Source organism: Lissotriton vulgaris, unplaced genomic scaffold (genome assembly GCF_964263255.1).
Source record: "Lissotriton vulgaris unplaced genomic scaffold, aLisVul1.2 SCAFFOLD_1642, whole genome shotgun sequence".
NCBI classification, from domain to species: Eukaryota; Metazoa; Chordata; class Amphibia; order Caudata; family Salamandridae; genus Lissotriton; species Lissotriton vulgaris.
This window is the reverse complement of record NW_028248131.1, coordinates 78844-95778: the sequence shown is the minus strand read 5'-3', so window position 1 is coordinate 95778 and position 16935 is coordinate 78844. Positions and strand designations below refer to the sequence as shown.

Here is a 16935-nt window from a genome sequence, read left to right as displayed (position 1 = left end):
TGAGATTAGCCGAGGGTCGCCCTAGAACAGCTAGGCAGGTGGCACGCACAGTTCGTTCAGCCAACGAAGCTGGCGCGCGTGGCTGACGTTCTGGCACTGGGCACTAGAGTGGACTATCAACCCGCTTGCGTACTTAGCGATGAGATCATGTTCTTTTCACATGTCCAGGCGGAGATTTGGGTACAGGTAGACAAGGCAAGACACATCTTGAAGCCATTGTGGGCCTACTGAATAACTCCCTGCAGAAGACAGGAATTCTGACGAAAGCAAGGTGCCGGGTAGAATGAACTTTTTTCCCCAGGCGGGTGCCCCACTACCTCTTGGGACCAAAACCTGGTCATACCATGCTAACATACAACCCTTCCGATACTGTGGTCTTGTGACATTAAAATAAATGTGCAGTCCACATATTTATTCTTAAAAACACTATTAATTTCAGAGGTTTTTTGAAAGCAGACATTAAGGTGTTCTACCCAATTATAGCAAAACCTTTGCTTTAACTGTACTTTTCCCCGTGAATCCCCACAGAGCGCATACAAAGATGCGCACAGTGTAATTTGCTCTTGCAACGGATATTACGGCAGCATTTAGCGGCAAGAGTGGAACGCGAGGTGCCTGCTAGAGTGGTAGACGCAGAAGATTCTGTTTCTGGTGGGAAGGAGATAGTGAAATTTGGATTTGGATCAGTTTGCGTCACGCTACTGGGTAGTTTGGAGACATTACAAAGGATAAAGCGGTCGTCGAGTGTGCAGCTGTAAGATCTTGTATTACTCCGATGCTCTTGTAGCGATTTGGATAAAAGCGTACTACAAATGAAATAAACAAAATAAACGCAATGCACATAGTCTTTCTTGAAGATCTATACCCCACACACCCACATCCTATGAGAGACACCCCCACACCCCCAAACACGCACAGCTGTTCCTCCCCTTCTTCTGCTGTTGTTCAGTTATGAGCATCACTGATTGCTCTAGTATTAGGTTTACGCGTATAGTAACTCCAGTAGCTTGGCCATGGTGATGAGGGGTTGAACGGATAATTACTCAGTTGCTGCTGTTTTCTAAGAACATTTTATTTAAAATTGTAGGAAGTAAAATGTTATTGTTCTGTGATTTATAAGAATATAATAATGTATCTGTCGCAACAACATGTTTTATTTACTATAAACACCACTCCTCCTTTAGGCGTTGGCGTAAGGGCTGCTCATCCAACAGGCCAACGCTGCCGCCTGAGTCCAGCACAATGCAGCGTCCGGATTGGTCCATCTTCGGTGTTGACCTTTGCACCACAGTATATATTCAGGCCGGCTGGTCAGTTTCGCTCAAGGCTTGCACTCGGTTTCTTCTTCTTCTTTTTTGGCTAATTTCTCTTCAATTTTTGAAGGCAGCTCCGGGTCTGTAAAATATTCTGAAATTAATATTTAAAAAAGTATTACTTTTAGTTTCTCTTCTGGGTGAAGAAAAATACTGATACACAAAAAAACCCTATGAGTCACAAACCAAACACTAAAACAGGAAAAGGGGCAATGTTTAAACAAACTCGCCTGGTAGGGCCAGTGTCCAACACCGGCCAGTGCCACACACCCTCAAGATGTTTCAGAAATACTTGATTTTCCATTTTTCTTAAACCTCCCCACCACTTTTGATTGCATTAGGTCTGGCTCACTCTTACAGCTGGCCCATGACAAGGCAATTGACGGGTTTAAACGGATGGAAACATGTTCCTCGCTTGAATCCGACACTGGGGACGGAAAGATTGGGGAGAGAGGGAACCCATTTTCTTCTGGAAATTACCACATCCATTTAGAGAGGATTCTCTCAGAAATAAATACGGACTAATTCATATTGATCATTTAACCCCTCCCCTGCTGATGACGGAACCGCTCCGTCATCAGCTACAGTTGAGCTGTGCTGATGACGGAGCGGTTCCGTCATGGCCCAGCCGCCGCGCCTGCGCGGCGCTGATTTTGCGCCTGCGCGGGCGTTCTAAAGAGTGGGGCGGGTCATGACGGAACCGCTCCGTCACCAGCACAGCTCAACCGCGGCTGGTGACGGAGCGGTTCTGTCACCAGCATGCGGCCGCCGCGAGGCCGCCCCGCCCCTTTAGCGCTGCGGCGGAATAGCCGCCGCAGCAAAGGGGTTAAATATCGCTCGCCACAATATAAATGATCTAGGTGCTTAAATCAGAGGTGTTGTCAATATGAGTGGTGCTGGTTTTATTAACCCTAGGAAGGTGAAATGTTGGAAAAAAGAAAACGGTTGCGTCGGCTCTGCCGAGATTCGAACCGCAGCTATGCAGGCTACAGTTGAATCTCTACAGCCAATGCATTAACAGACTGAGCTATCTGGAAAACATATTTCACTTTTAGCGCCTCGCAGCAGACAGCTGTACGAGCAGGGCCATGCCATTTCGCGGATAGTTACCCTGCATCGCTCACTGTACATTATGGTTTTGGTGATGCGGCGAAGTAGTTCCTTACTCACTCCCAAGTAGTGGACATATGTCGGCAGCAGATGTAGCTCCTGATGCCCTGGCAGGGGCTTCGCATTGGCGGTTCAAAGCCCTGGTCGCCATGCTGCTGAAGGAGGCCCTCCATGGCCAACTCTTTCCAGTGCTCTTCACATAGGCAGGCCAGACACGTTGGCTTTGCCAATGCTTGTTGCTGCGTTTCTCTCAGACCGTCTAAGGTAGGACATCGCTTTTGCCATACTTTTATATCAGAAGACTATTTCTATGGCTTTCTGACTTTTGTTTCTGTAATTCTGTACAAAATAACCAGTGGTTCTCCTACTGGTGGTGGAAAGCATACGAAAAAGAAACCCAACGATGATGCTGTCACGTTTTTAACAGGGCGGAGAACCAAGATACACCGCCTCGCGGCTTGCGTACATGAATGAGGGGTTTCGAATGAAAGACGACTGAACACGTTGCAAACCCTGGTTACTCAGGTCGAGTGATCCATTCCCTCTTGATATCGTGTATGACTACAAGGTAGCTGAATGGATTACAATCCCTTCTTTTTCGCCCCTCTTGATTACATATATCTGTAATAACCATGCTTGATACTTCGTGTAATGTGCGTAGAGAGTTTTTTTTTATGTTTTAGGATCTGCTGGGGTGAGATTGGCAGTTCCCTGTGCCATGCCTATGCTGGGTATTTCTCTTAAGACTGCCTGTGTTATCGAAGCTGTAATTCTGCACCAAATTAAAATTTTATTGCACTTACACACTTGTGTTTAATAAAAGCACGAGTATTTCAGAAATATTGATTTGGATTAAAAAAAAATGTTTACACCTAACTTGCTTCCATTTACACAGGTCGGTATCAGGATAAGTTGGCGTCTCCTCTATACTTTACCTTCCACCCTCGCTTTTCTTTAACCCCTTCGCTGTGGCGGCTATTACGCCGCAGTGCTAAGGGGGAGGCGGGGCCACGCGGCGGTCGCGTGCTCGTGACGGAACCACTCCGTCATGGCCCGCAGGTGAGCTGTGCTTGTGACGGAACAGTTCTGTAACGGCCCCGCCCGCTCTTCAGAACATCCAGCACAGGCGGAATTGGCGCCGCGCAGGCGCGCGAGCGGGCCGTGACGGAACCGTTCCGTCACCAGCACAGCCCACCTGAGGCTCGTGATGGAACGGTTCCGTCACGAGCATGGGAGGGGTTAAGGAATGCTGCACTTTTTACCAGAATTATGCCACTTATAAATGTTAATTCTCCTGTCTTAAAAGGTCTTTCTAGAGAAATGTTCTACTCCAAGTATAATACCTGTATAATGACGACTGTTTGACATTTATATAGAGTTTGCAAGCATCTCAGTTCACAGAAGACGTTTTACATACACTTATTAAGAATCAATCGAAATTGGCACTCATGTTATTAATCTTGGAAGGATAAAAGACTGAATTAAGTCTGCAAAGGTTCCAAATCTGAGACCTGCTGGTAACACTAACTCATAAATCCTTGCAACCACATTTTTACACATAAACCCATGGCTATCACCCTTACTTTCCACAAGAAATGGAGGGCCTAGAACGAAAATTCTTGCTATTGTTTTTGTTGTCAATTGGTACTCGTATCGTATGCAGATTTATATAGCGCATAGCTACACAAAGACTTCCCAAGGCTTGGTATAGCTCACAATCTAACATTAGTTGTGCGTCGCAACACCCTTCGGTAGTCCAGAGTAGGTCTTTCGAACCATTTCCAGTACAGACCAGAGTAGATAGACTTTTGTGAAGGTGTGGCTCAGTTTGGTGTGTTACTTTCAATAGGTTTTACGTATTTTTAGTGGGGGTGACTGTAGGGCTGAACAAAATGGCCTAAGTACTGCCCCGGATGATACCGGTGCCTATGGCCTGAAAGGGGAATAAATGTGTGTGGGAGATTTTCCAGTCGACTGGTGTCTGTCTGAGGACTTGGGCTCCGCGAGCGCCATATCAAGCGCAGATGAAAGGGGCCCGCACGCCAACAATAAGGTCAGTGATGCACATCAAATTAATCTTAGGTGGAATATAAAATGGCTGCCCTCACAAGGCGATGTGATATGGGCTTTTCGAATGAGTGTAGCGCTATCTATGGAATGCTAAGATTGTGTCCGCGAAAGAGAGGGTTCGGATCCAATCAATCAATCAGGATTTGTAGAGCGCGGCTGCTTCACCCGTGAGGGTTGCGAGGCGCTATCTGATAAATACAGAGCCCATACATGCAATATCAGACCACACTCCGCAGATAACCTTGTGGTTTAATTTGGTTCTAAATGCTGCATAATCCAAGTAGCCCTAACAACGGTAAAGCTGTTTTGGGGCCTGTCATGCTTATGAAACCAATATTTTTTGTAGAGCCCTGAATTATTTTCTATATTTCACAGTTATACCTGAAATATGGGTTTTTATACCACTGACTTCTGTGCAAAAAAAGCAAAAACCCAAAATTATTTATTCCCCCATTTTAGCTCCCACGAAATGTTGCCAGCTCTACAGACCGAACTTCTGAACGGATTTACACACAAACTTGACATGAGAGTAGAATTTACTTTTGTTGGTTTGGTGTAAATCCATTCAGTAGTTTTTGAGGTCCTAATGTTTAAAAAAGTTTGAGTGGTCTTTAAAAGGTGAACACCTTTGTGAATAATTTGCGAGTCTGAGATTTCCGAAAACTAAAACAATCTGTTTGGATGAGGAAGCCTTTTCTCCCATCCTCTCTCTTGGATCTGAGGTGCCAGATATGATAGAGCGGATTCAATAGATCTGATTGGCTGCCACAATTGAAACATTTCTCATGAAGCAGCCATTACAGGACTCGGGCACAGTTCCTTTGCCCAGAGGTATAGGAAATAAAATGGTCGATAAGTGGGCATGGTGACCTGGGGGAGGGTTGGGCCCTCAACGAGCAAAGCTGTGGGATTCGAGAGTCAGGTTTCCGACTCACAGGTCCCATATCTGAAATAGCAGCAGGGGACAATGGTACCTTTCTCGGTGCCACAGTCTTCAGCCAGACATGTTTAGATGCAGAGGATTCAAGAATCAGAAATCCAACTCATGGTGCTGATGCAAGCTTCAGGGTATGAGGCTGGGGGGGAAAAAGGGCAAACACCATGGAGGAACCCCTGGGACAATGCAACAGACCAGGAATCAACTCCGTACCCACCCCTCACCAGCACAGCCTATAAACATGCATCAGGGGCTGGTCCACGGTGGGTATGGCACAGGGCCCTGCACACAACCACTGCCGAACAAGGCCAAAGGTCATGTGCAGCAGAGGTTGGGCACCCGCAGTGGGTTGGGTCGCACGGCCAGCGGCCTGGCACAAGTTTTACACGCAGCGGCAAGTTTGGGGCCGGATGACCCACAGCGGCAGGTGGGGGCGCAGGCCCTGTACCTGCCCCTGCTGCACACAGCTATTTACAGCGGTGGTTGCAAATTAAGTATTTTTATTTTAAAAAACTGAAATTCACTGAAAAAGCACAGTTGAACACTGAGTTATGGTTCTGGTTGAAATGCATAAAACCACTGAAATTCACAGGTGAAGGTTATCAAGGTACACACAAAAAAACGCAACTACCAGTGTTTGCCACAGACAAAGCACCAATTTGGGAACAGCATAGAAACACAAAAATAGTTATCAGGAGAACAATATGGCGGGCAGTGCGAGTTACGGCATGTGGGTTGATGAACAGTTTCTACATTGCTCAAATTGATACAGAGGGGGAGGAGAGTTGGTGAGAGGTGGAACTTGTCTCTGATAGGTTCACTTGTCTTCATTTCTGAAGGTGCTCTTTCTTCTGGGAAGGCAGAGGTGTCTGATTTTGGGAAGCATGGGGTGTTGCTTAGCAACAAAGAGAGCTGTGGAGGGGCTGCAGATACCGGCCCATGTTGCTCTTGAGATTCCAAGGGCAACAGCCTGTGGGGTGTCTAAGTATGGCATTTTCCATGGGATGGTGTGAGAGTAATGCTGCCGGGCAGGCTGTAAGACTGCTAGGTCTTTGGGATGGTGTAAGAGCCTTTACCTGTGGGATGATGCAAGACTGTAGGAGAGTGAGAAATGTTTTTTAGGGATGATGTCGAGGCACTCTGACAATGTATAGACACCGGCTTGAAGAGTCATGAGGTGCATGCATCAGCTCCAGAGAGACTCGGCCTCCTACCAAGTATTTTTACTGCCCAGCTAAGGACTATGTCTGGGCCAAATGGACCAACTCTCTTTATGAACGCCAAAGAGGCACAGTAAAATGCACATCTCGCTTCCCTTTTTTTTCTATTTCTCTTCTTCCAAAAATCTCACTTTTTTATCCTAAAAAATTAGAATATTCCATGGTAGCCACCTTCTCATGTCCAGACGCGAGTGCCACTCCGACTGCCACTTAGGGCATTAAACTTGCACTCAATCAAACTGACTACCATGTGGATGATGCAAGTTGTAAGTTGTTATTTTTCTAAAATGTTTTGAGGACTGCAAATTTTGTTGAAAATCCTCTGTATTGGTTCTCACTCCATATCCCCTCCCCAAAAAAGCCTCCAGTTTTTCACAAGCCTCCACCTTTCCGGAATGTACAAAACGCCCTTTCCGTCCCTGGTGACTCGCGCCGTCTGCAATCCCACCATTAGCGTTACAAAACAACAATCCTGCGGCGGGATGTACTCTCACACTCATAATCAGCGAGCAATTAATCCATTTGTATTAAATTCTGAAAGCTCCCCTGGCTGGCACTGGAAATTACATCAAGTGCTGGAAGAAGGTTGGGCCCTGCTAAGCAGACATCAACACTACATTACGGTTTGCTTGCCCAGCTGTCAATCAGCTAGCATTGCCCAGTAGTGGGAGTAGGTGACCAGGGTGATGGTTACCTAGCGTTGCCTAGCAGTGGGAACACGCGAATTGAACAATGGTCACCTATCAATGCCCCGTAGTGGGAATGCGTGATCCGGAGCATATTCAGATCCTGCAACAACGTGGTCTCTAGCCAATGAGATAAGCATGTGGGTAACTACAATCTTGTCTGTGACATTATTATCCATTGGTCATTTGCTGGTCTAGTCCATTATCCTGCCCCGGGAGGTAACCTCAGGGTGCATCCATTGGAGCAGTGGAAAGGTTTACAAAAATGGTAATTCTGGTCTAGTCCATTATACATGCCCAGCTAATAGCCATGATGCACATCTGAGCAGAGGAAAACAGTGGGCGAGTCCATTAAATTACAGTAGTATTGAAACTTTGTGAGTGCAATATATCAGGGTGGTGGGTAACATGAATCTGGTCCACCATGTTGGGACAGTCTGTGAACTTTGTTTAGTCCATTCTAAGCTGCTCCAACATTATATTAGGGTATTAATGATTGATCTAATTATTCATTGCCGGACTTAAACTTTTGGTTAGGTAATTGCTTTTACCTTATTGTCAAGGCCGGACTGGGAACCCAAAGCAGCCCTGGCAATTTTGTTGGACTGGCCCCCGGAGGGAAGGGAGGGAGGGCAGTGTGTAGCACTGCTGCTTTTGTTGCTGGGGATCACATATTGCAGCACCCCTGCAAAACTGGCCCCCAGTAAGAAAACTGGTCCCCAGCACTGATGCTTTTATTTTATGGGCGCCGATACTGCAGCACTGCAGGTAAACTGGCCTTCACCACTCCAAACTGGACCTCACCACTCCAAAACCGTCCTCCACCCTTCCAGTCTCCCCGGGAAACGCACGATGCCCGTTACGGCCAGCCCAGCCCTGCTTATTGTTACTGATCCTGAAACATATGTCAAGATTCCCGGCCCTATTCAATACTCCAACGCTCCCCAGATAGGATTACCGCCTACAAATACTGATACGTAGGTAGGTTTGTTAATATTGGTTTGTCAAAGAACCTTGGTGTAAACCCCCTGTATCAGGTAAGTGTGTGACCCCAATCTAGTCTTTCATTTCAGGACATTGAATGAAGTTAGTTTAATCCATTCCTTTGTGGGATCCAGAACCTTTGGTCTCGTCCTTTCGTTGAGGAGAGCAGGAAAGCGTTGTTTGGCCTACTACACAAGGAAGTAAGATCTAGACCTCTATAACAGGAAGCAGCTGGTGCATTCCATCAGGAAGCATGTGTGGGCAATTCTAGCAGGATAGAGGGCAAAGGGGCTACTCCATTCCTTCAAGGCAGTGGGGGACCTCTACTTAGTTCATTAGAATAACTCGGCAGTTCACCTCTGTATTAAAGCCATGGTCAAACTTGGTCTAGTCGGCTGCACTGGAGTAAAATTGGATTACCTGAGCACACACTCAGTCCAGTCAAAGAAATCACATTTTATACCACATTTCTCGTTTTTGTCTTGGTCTTTTAATTTTCTTTCTCTTTAGTCCAGCCAGCCAACATGTGTTTCGTCGATTGGGGTATTCACCACAAGTTCCTCAGGGCTGTATTCCTGAAATGTTGCTCTATTTACACCTCCCAGCCGGTTGTACTTTCGCCCTGGCAAATACTGCAAAGATACTTCCACTTATTATAATCCAAATCTGATTGACACTTATAATCCCCAAGTACCCTCGTGTATGACCTCCTTATATGAGTGTCCTCATTTCAATCATATGTCCATATTTAAACAGCGTGGATAGCCGCCACCTCCGACACGGACGCCAAAATCTGTCCGATTCAATAATCTGGTTGCACTGGACTTGACAGATGCTTGAGTCTAGTCCATTAGTTCAGGGTGGTAGGACACCTTGGAAAATTCCAGTTCATTAGGGAGCTAAATAATATTAGTGTAATCCATTCCATTATGGCAGCAGCTTAATGTGTTCATTGAGGGTAGAGGGTATCCTTGGCTTAGCTCATTATATCAGGGCACACAGCAAACTTTGTCGAGTCGATCCCATCAAGACGACAAACTGCCTTGGTCAGGTCGAACACATTCGAAAGCAGGTAACCTAGGTCCAGAATATCATACAAGACGAGAAGATAATCAAACTTAATCCATTAATTGAATGCAACACGTAACCCTAATCTAGCCGACTATAAGAAGGAAGAGGAATTCCGAGTATAGTTCTTTATACCAGGGTTTTAAGTGACCTTTGACTAGCCCATTCGGGGCAGCAGGTAACCCTGTATTTTTTTTCTATAAAATTAGCAAAGTCGATAATCTTGGCCTAGGCCATTCCATTAGTGCAGCACGTACTTTTGGTCTACTTCATTCTATCTGGGCAGTGGGTAAACTCGGCTGAGTTCATACAAAAACAGTAGGCAAACCTAGACTTAGTCATCACATGCTGGCAGCAGAGAACTTCGGTTTAGACCCTTGGATCTGGGCAGCGGGTAACCCTGGTTTAGTCTTTTATATAACTACTGGGCGGTCTGATCCATCACTTCAAGGGAGTGAGTAATCTTAACTTAGCGTATTACCCCAGAAACCCAAGCCTACTCATTCATATCTTTCCAGTTGTTGACATTGGTGTACTGTATTAAGTAAGGCGAAGGAGCATCCTCGAACTAGTGTCTTATTGCATGTTTTCCATATCCTTGGTCGAGTCACTTCGATAAAGGCAGTGGGTGAACCTAGAAACTGAGCGGAACATTTGGTCTATTCAATTATATGTTTTCAGTGGACAGCGCTGGCCTAACCCATTATATGAGAGCAGTGCGTATCCTTGGTCTGCTCCATTATACAACGGCATTGGGAGAACGGAGACTCACCCTTTACACGAGGAGGCTGACCACCTCGGACTTGTTCACTGTTCACTGTATCTGGGCATCAGGTAACCTTGGCTCAGACCATTCTATAAGCACAGTGGTGGCCTATTCCACCACTACAGGCACATAGGAAATCTGAACATAGTCCAATACACCAAAGCAACAGTAAACCATGGTCTACTCCTTGTATCTGGCGAGTGGGGAACATCGGCCCAGTTCGTTACATGAGGCCAGGCCAGACATGGACCAGTGCGTTGAATTAGGGTAGAGGGCAGTGCCTTTATGGAATAGCCTTGTCCACTCCATTAGTGCCTTAGGTAACTACCACTGTCCATTATATAACTGAGCTTGTTTTCTTAGAAGTTTGAAGCGGGTAACCTAGTTCTGGTTCAGTAGATCAAGGCAGTGAATATCCTTGGTGTGTTCTGTTATCTGTTATAAGAATACAATGTGAATTTGATGCAGCTACAACATTAGGAATATTGTCAACATTGGCAGAGTCATTGCCAGGGCAGTGGGTAGCTTTAGACAAGCCTATAGGTAAAGACAGTGGGTAACACTGCCCTCGAGCCCTCCATCTGGACCACAGGTAGAGCCGGCTATGCTTATTTCATTTATCAATATGCAAAAGAAACAAATGATGGACGAAATGCTGGACAATACAAACATTCAGAAGGAACAGGGTCAAGACTGATTTGCATATGGCTGGGTCCATACTGGGGTGGTGTGGTGAGCAAAGGAATGATGGATTTAACCCAGATCCTTGTGACTGGGGGTGAATGTTTGCATTGTCCAGCATTCCGTCCATCAATTGTTTCTTTTGCATTTGTCGCCCTAAGTGGGAAGGGTATGCCCAGACGTGGGTCCCGTGCTCACGTCAAGTCAAGTCAAGTCAAAAAATGTATATAGCGCGCTACATACCCAGAGGGTCTCAAGGCGCTTGAAGAGGGGTGGGGAATTACTTGTCAAATATCCACGTTTTAAGTTGCTTTCTGAATGCTAGGTGGTTCTGAGTAAGGCGAAGGTAAGTGGGAAGTGAGTTCCAGGTTTTAGCTGCCAGGTAGGAGAAGGATCTACCTCCCATGGTGGTTTTGTTGATGCGAGGTACAGTGGCAAGGGCTTGGTTGGATGATCGTAGCTGGCGGGAGGGGGTGTAGAAGGACAGTCGTGTGTTGAGGCATTCGGGTCCGATTTCGTAGAGTGCTTTGTGTGCGTGGGTTAGGAGTCGGAAAGTGATCCTCTTATTGACGGGGAGCCAGTGGAGGTTTTTCAGGTGACAGAGATATGTTCTTTACGCGGGATGTCTAATATGAGCCTGGCTGAAGCGTTCTGGATTCGTTGGAGTTTTTTCTGGAGTTTAGCGGTAGTACCGGCGTAGAGGGTGTTTCCGTAGTCCAGTCGGCTCGTGACCAGAGCGTGGATTCAAGCTAGCCTGGCTGATGAAGGGTGATGCCCAGAAACCAGTCCTAGGATGCTTGTTTCCGGTCCAGAGAGGACCGGGCCTGGCAGTTCAGGCTGGACTGTTCCCACAAGGAACAGGGTCAAGACAGATTTGCATATGGCTGGGTCCATACTGGGGTGGTGTGGTGAGCAAAGGAATGATGGATTTAACCCAGATCCTTGTGACTGGGGGTGAATGTTTGCATTGTCCAGCATTCCGTCCATCAATTGTTTCTTTTGCATTTGTCGCCCTAAGTGGGAAGGGTATGCCCAGACGTGGGTCCCGTGCTCACGTCAAGTCAAGTCAAAAAATGTATATAGCGCGCTACATACCCAGAGGGTCTCAAGGCGCTTGAAGAGGGGTGGGGAATTACTTGTCAAATATCCACGTTTTAAGTTGCTTTCTGAATGCTAGGTGGTTCTGAGTAAGGCGAAGGTAAGTGGGAAGTGAGTTCCAGGTTTTAGCTGCCAGGTAGGAGAAGGATCTACCTCCCATGGTGGTTTTGTTGATGCGAGGTACAGTGGCAAGGGCTTGGTTGGATGATCGTAGCTGGCGGGAGGGGGTGTAGAAGGACAGTCGTGTGTTGAGGCATTCGGGTCCGATTTCGTAGAGTGCTTTGTGTGCGTGGGTTAGGAGTCGGAAAGTGATCCTCTTATTGACGGGGAGCCAGTGGAGGTTTTTCAGGTGACAGAGATATGTTCTTTACGCGGGATGTCTAATATGAGCCTGGCTGATGCGTTCTGGATTCGTTGGAGTTTTTTCTGGAGTTTAGCGGTAGTACCGGCGTAGAGGGTGTTTCCGTAGTCCAGTCGGCTCGTGACCAGAGCGTGGATTCAAGCTAGCCTGGCTGATGAAGGGTGATGCCCAGAAACCAGTCCTAGGATGCTTGTTTCCGGTCCAGAGAGGACCGGGCCTGGCAGTTCAGGCTGGACTGTTCCCACAAGGAACAGGGTCAAGACAGATTTGCATATGGCTGGGTCCATACTGGGGTGGTGTGGTGAGCAAAGGAATGATGGATTTAACCCAGATCCTTGTGACTGGGGGTGAATGTTTGCATTGTCCAGCATTCCGTCCATCAATTGTTTCTTTTGCATTTGTCGCCCTAAGTGGGAAGGGTATGCCCAGACATGGGTCCCGTGCTCACTACACCACTGGATTAAGGCTAGCCTGGCTGATGAAGGGTGATGCCCAGAAACCGGTCCTAGGATGCTTGTTTCTGGTCCAGAGAGGACCGGGCCTGGCAGTTCGGGCTGGACTGTTCCCACAAGGAACAGGGTCAAGACTGATTTGCATATGGCTGGGTCCAAACTGGGGTGGTGTGGTGAGCAAAAGAATGATGGATTGAACCCAGATCCTTGTGACTGGGGGTGAATGTTTGCATTGTCCAACATTCCGTCCATCAATTGTTTTTTTTGCATACTTGATTTATCAAAGCATGGCCATGAACCCCTCAGCTTCGGAGCAGTGTGCTTGGTTCGGACCTAACACAATGGCTGCCAAAAGACAACTAATCTGTTAATGCTGTCAACTGGTCAACATGGTTTACGCACTCACATGGACAACAAAGGCTTACCCCGCTGAAGCCAGGAAGACCCTTCGGCTGGCACTGATGTGTGCAGGAACCTTAAACTGACTGCAGGTTCCTGCTTCATCCACAACAAGGGATACGTCAGAACATTTCACAAGACCTTCTTGGTGCTTTTTGACCAGAGGCTGACAAAACCACTGTGACGGCGTAGGAGCCACATCCACTGCTGAGGCACAGAGATCCGAACCACACCTGGGCAGTGGACCCACCTCAACTATTTGCCCACCCTAATCTAAGGTAGCTCATATGGCTCCCCTGACCACCTCTCTACACCCCAGCATTGTGGGTGAGTGGGAGGCCCTGGTACCGTGCCGCCTCTTCCCGCCAGCCACATAATTCTCCTCCTCGCTTGTCTCTCCCATAAAGACACTAAAGAACAAGATGTTGTGCTCCACAGCTTGAACCTGTTTGTTGTTGTCGGTGCCTTTTTATTGGGTTTCTGCAGTTTAATGATGTTTTATTGCTTGCGCTTCAGTGCTTGTGAGCGATGTTCTATAAATCAATGAGGACTTTACCTGCTAATCTTGTTTCTGTACCCAAGGCGTGCAGGCAGGGACTGCAGAAAGAAGACTTCGCTTGAGGAGACCCCCGAGAAGAAGTGTAGAAGGGGTGTCTGGCCCACATGGAGGGGCGAGGCGAGGTAGCCATGAGCCCTCATTGAAGCAACGGGCACCTGCCCCAGGGTGGGTAGAAAGCAAGACCTGGGGTGCCTTGGACCCCTTGCACACTGGTGCCATTTACGCCTGCCTTGTCCATGTAACGTACACACTCCAACTCTTTGAAGGGAGAGGTGTGGCACAGCGGCCAGAGTGGCTGACTCCAGAGCGTGGGGCTCGCAGTTTGATCGCCTGCGGCAGCTCAGCTCAGCACCATGTGACTCTGGGCAATAGCTCACTTAATCTCCCCGACAGCCCACAGCGCCTTAAAACCTTAAGGAGTGATATGTTTGCGCTTTACAAATAGGAATTATCATTATTAATGGGGGTCTTTTGTGGCATTTCATCCTCTGAACACCACTAACCTGCACGCCGGTGACCTCAGCCAGCGTTTCATTTTAAGCACGTTTTTGACAGTTTTCTTCAACCAGAGAAACACTTCCTGGTTGCAAAAACACACAGCCTGAGGCCTACTCACGTGCTCCCCTTTTTAGGATGTCAGTAAAATAAAGAGCCTCTCTCCAGTGTGTGCATTGCATGTAAGGAAAACAGGTTGGAGCCAAGCCTGAGAGTCACTGCGGTTTTAAGAAAGATTTTCTACGTTTTCCGGCTGTGTTTTTTTTGGTAAAAATACAAGTTTGGTGATTAATTTTTTTTAAATGCAGCTGATACGATAGCACCTAATTTTATATTTTATAAAATTTGCTAAATCCTGCTACTTTTGTGGCACCGCCCGCTTGCAGGTACTTCCCAGGACGCCTCGTCAGGGGTTGAAGTGCGATATAGATGCAATTACAATTGACAGGTATGCTGCAGTGTTTCATTTTCAAGGCAGATACTGCAAAATTTCTTCTTGTGTAAATTCGCAAACCTTTTTCCTTATTTTCGCGAAATGAAATTTTGCAGAGGCTTGGTTATGAAGCCCTCGTTCACAAAACAAAAACATCCTTTTCCTCGGGTTTCCACAAGAACAAACCCCATTGGTCAATAGTCAGTGCTTGTTTTGAGCCTCACTCTTCAGCACTGAAGTGTGGCCAGTGGTTTTGTCTGGGGACCTGTCGGCAGAGGCAGGCTAAACATCGACTTCAGCTGCAATAATCTATTTGGATAAATTATATATAAAAAACGAGGTGAGCTGTCAGTGTTTTCGAGAACGTGAAAAACATGAACAGCCCCTATATAATTCATGAGGTTTCCCACGAGGAGGTAGCGAGGGGACCGCGGCGGCAGGATCAGACACTTTCCTAATGGCCTAATTGGCAGGTGTTGGAAACCTGTTTATACCGTTCTGGATTGGGGCCTGCAGGCTGTGTGAGTATCTATCTATCTATCTATCTATCTATCTATCTATCTATCTATATATATATATATATATATATATATATACACACACACACACATATTTCATGTTTTGTAAAGCACCGGATTGCGACAGGAGCTACTTGGAGGCACTCAGACCAGTGGAGCTGTACAAGTGGTGGCCTGCAGGATAGCGCAATGAATTATGGGCGCATAGGCAGGGCCACTGGAGATTATGCAGCAGGGGAAGACCAAATTATGTGAGAGTGTTACTTCATTATTTTGTAGTTCTTACACATAATAGCACTGTCCGTGAAAAGATTTCACCTCCTTAGTACTAATTTGACAACCAAATAAAGCAATAAGCAACTGAAAGATGACCAGTCAAACTTTGCAAAGGCCTTCCACAGCGCTGGTATACATCGCCACTTATTCAGTACTTTTGATCTGTTTGAGCTAGAGACGTATTTTTAATGAAGGGTTATCTGGCAAACCTGGCAAATGCATAATTATGCGGAAAGTGGAGCGACCCCAGAATCGCATAATTCCAATGGCCATGTTCCTATTTGAGTGGCTCTATGTTCGAGTCCTGGAAATGGAGACTCTGCTTTCATTATTCCAGGGTCGAGAAAAAGATTAGCTCTAAATTAGTTCATAGCAATGCTTGTTATTCACTGCACTAGTAAATGCTTTATTGTGTACTTATTTTTATGACTCTTGAGGGCGGAGAGCTGATCAAGGAATTTATGGCATTTTGAAATAGGCTGTTAATGGTCCTGATGTTACCATGGTTTGCTAGTATGTGAAAGAGTAAACCCCCTTTAGAAATGGTCCCACTCTAGGTAACCACCTCCTTCCAGGTCATTACAGACTCAGTTTACAGGCCTGAACTTTCGTGTGATCCCCAATGCATTCTGGGTGTTGTAGTCTTGCTTTTCTTCCATTGAACTAATTAATAATATTAATAATAATAATTATTATATTTGTAAAGCTCCTGGTTACACTGACCCAGTGTGTCCCCGCGCTAAGGTAGCAGCTAAGACAGAGAGCAGCAGCTGGAGTAGCCTGGTAGCAGAGCAGATTAGACCACAGGAAACAGATGGGTCTTCAGACCTTTCGGAAAATTAACTAATTTGACTAACACACCTGAAAGCAATGATTTGAAGGTGAAAAGATCAGAGGTAATCTTCATTACTTTGAGTTGAAGTCTTCATCATCACAGTTCTACGTACCCTATCTCACAGTGGTGGCCGGTAAGTTCTGGAGAGAGGGAGGGGCACACGCACACATATATATAACACTCACAGCCATGCATTTACACATGCACACGCGCGCGCACACACACATCTATTTACAACACTCTTTACCAAACAGTCATACTTACACACACGCACGCACACAGCAAACATTAATTTAAAAGAAAACACACACTTACCTACAAACCCGCTATGCCTCGGAGGTTCCTGGAGGCTTGGGAATGCTGCCTTCCCTCATTGGCTGACCTAGCCATCACAGAGTGGGATGGGGTCAGTAATATTACTGACTAATCCTGGGTGTGGCGGGGCTACGCGGAGGTCCACGGAGTTGCAAACAAACTCTGTGGAATTCCGCTACGCCACCCGTCTCGAAGCCCCCTATATTATCAAGTAAATCTACATTACGTACTAATAAATTAAACCACTTAGCTGGCATGCAGTGTCCCCGGGCTGCCCTCCTCCTCTTCCTCGCAGTATCAGAAATGCACAGGCGCGCACGCATGTGCAGTTTTCTCAAGGATTACAGATACTGCGAGGA

The 16935-nt window shown here is 46.6% G+C and overlaps 1 protein-coding gene across 1 annotated transcript in view; it reads right to left on the bottom strand.

Moving 5' to 3' along the window:
- Window positions 1-922: 922 nt before the first annotated feature.
- Window positions 923-16935, bottom strand: part of LOC147664922 (RIIa domain-containing protein 1-like) — a 54875-nt gene continuing 38862 nt past the window's right edge. The window contains exon 4 of the mRNA XM_086949888.1: window positions 923-1407. Coding sequence (XP_086806014.1) covers window positions 1322-1407 — 86 coding nt within the window. The 3' untranslated portion in view covers window positions 923-1321. The remainder of the gene's footprint in view (window positions 1408-16935) is intronic.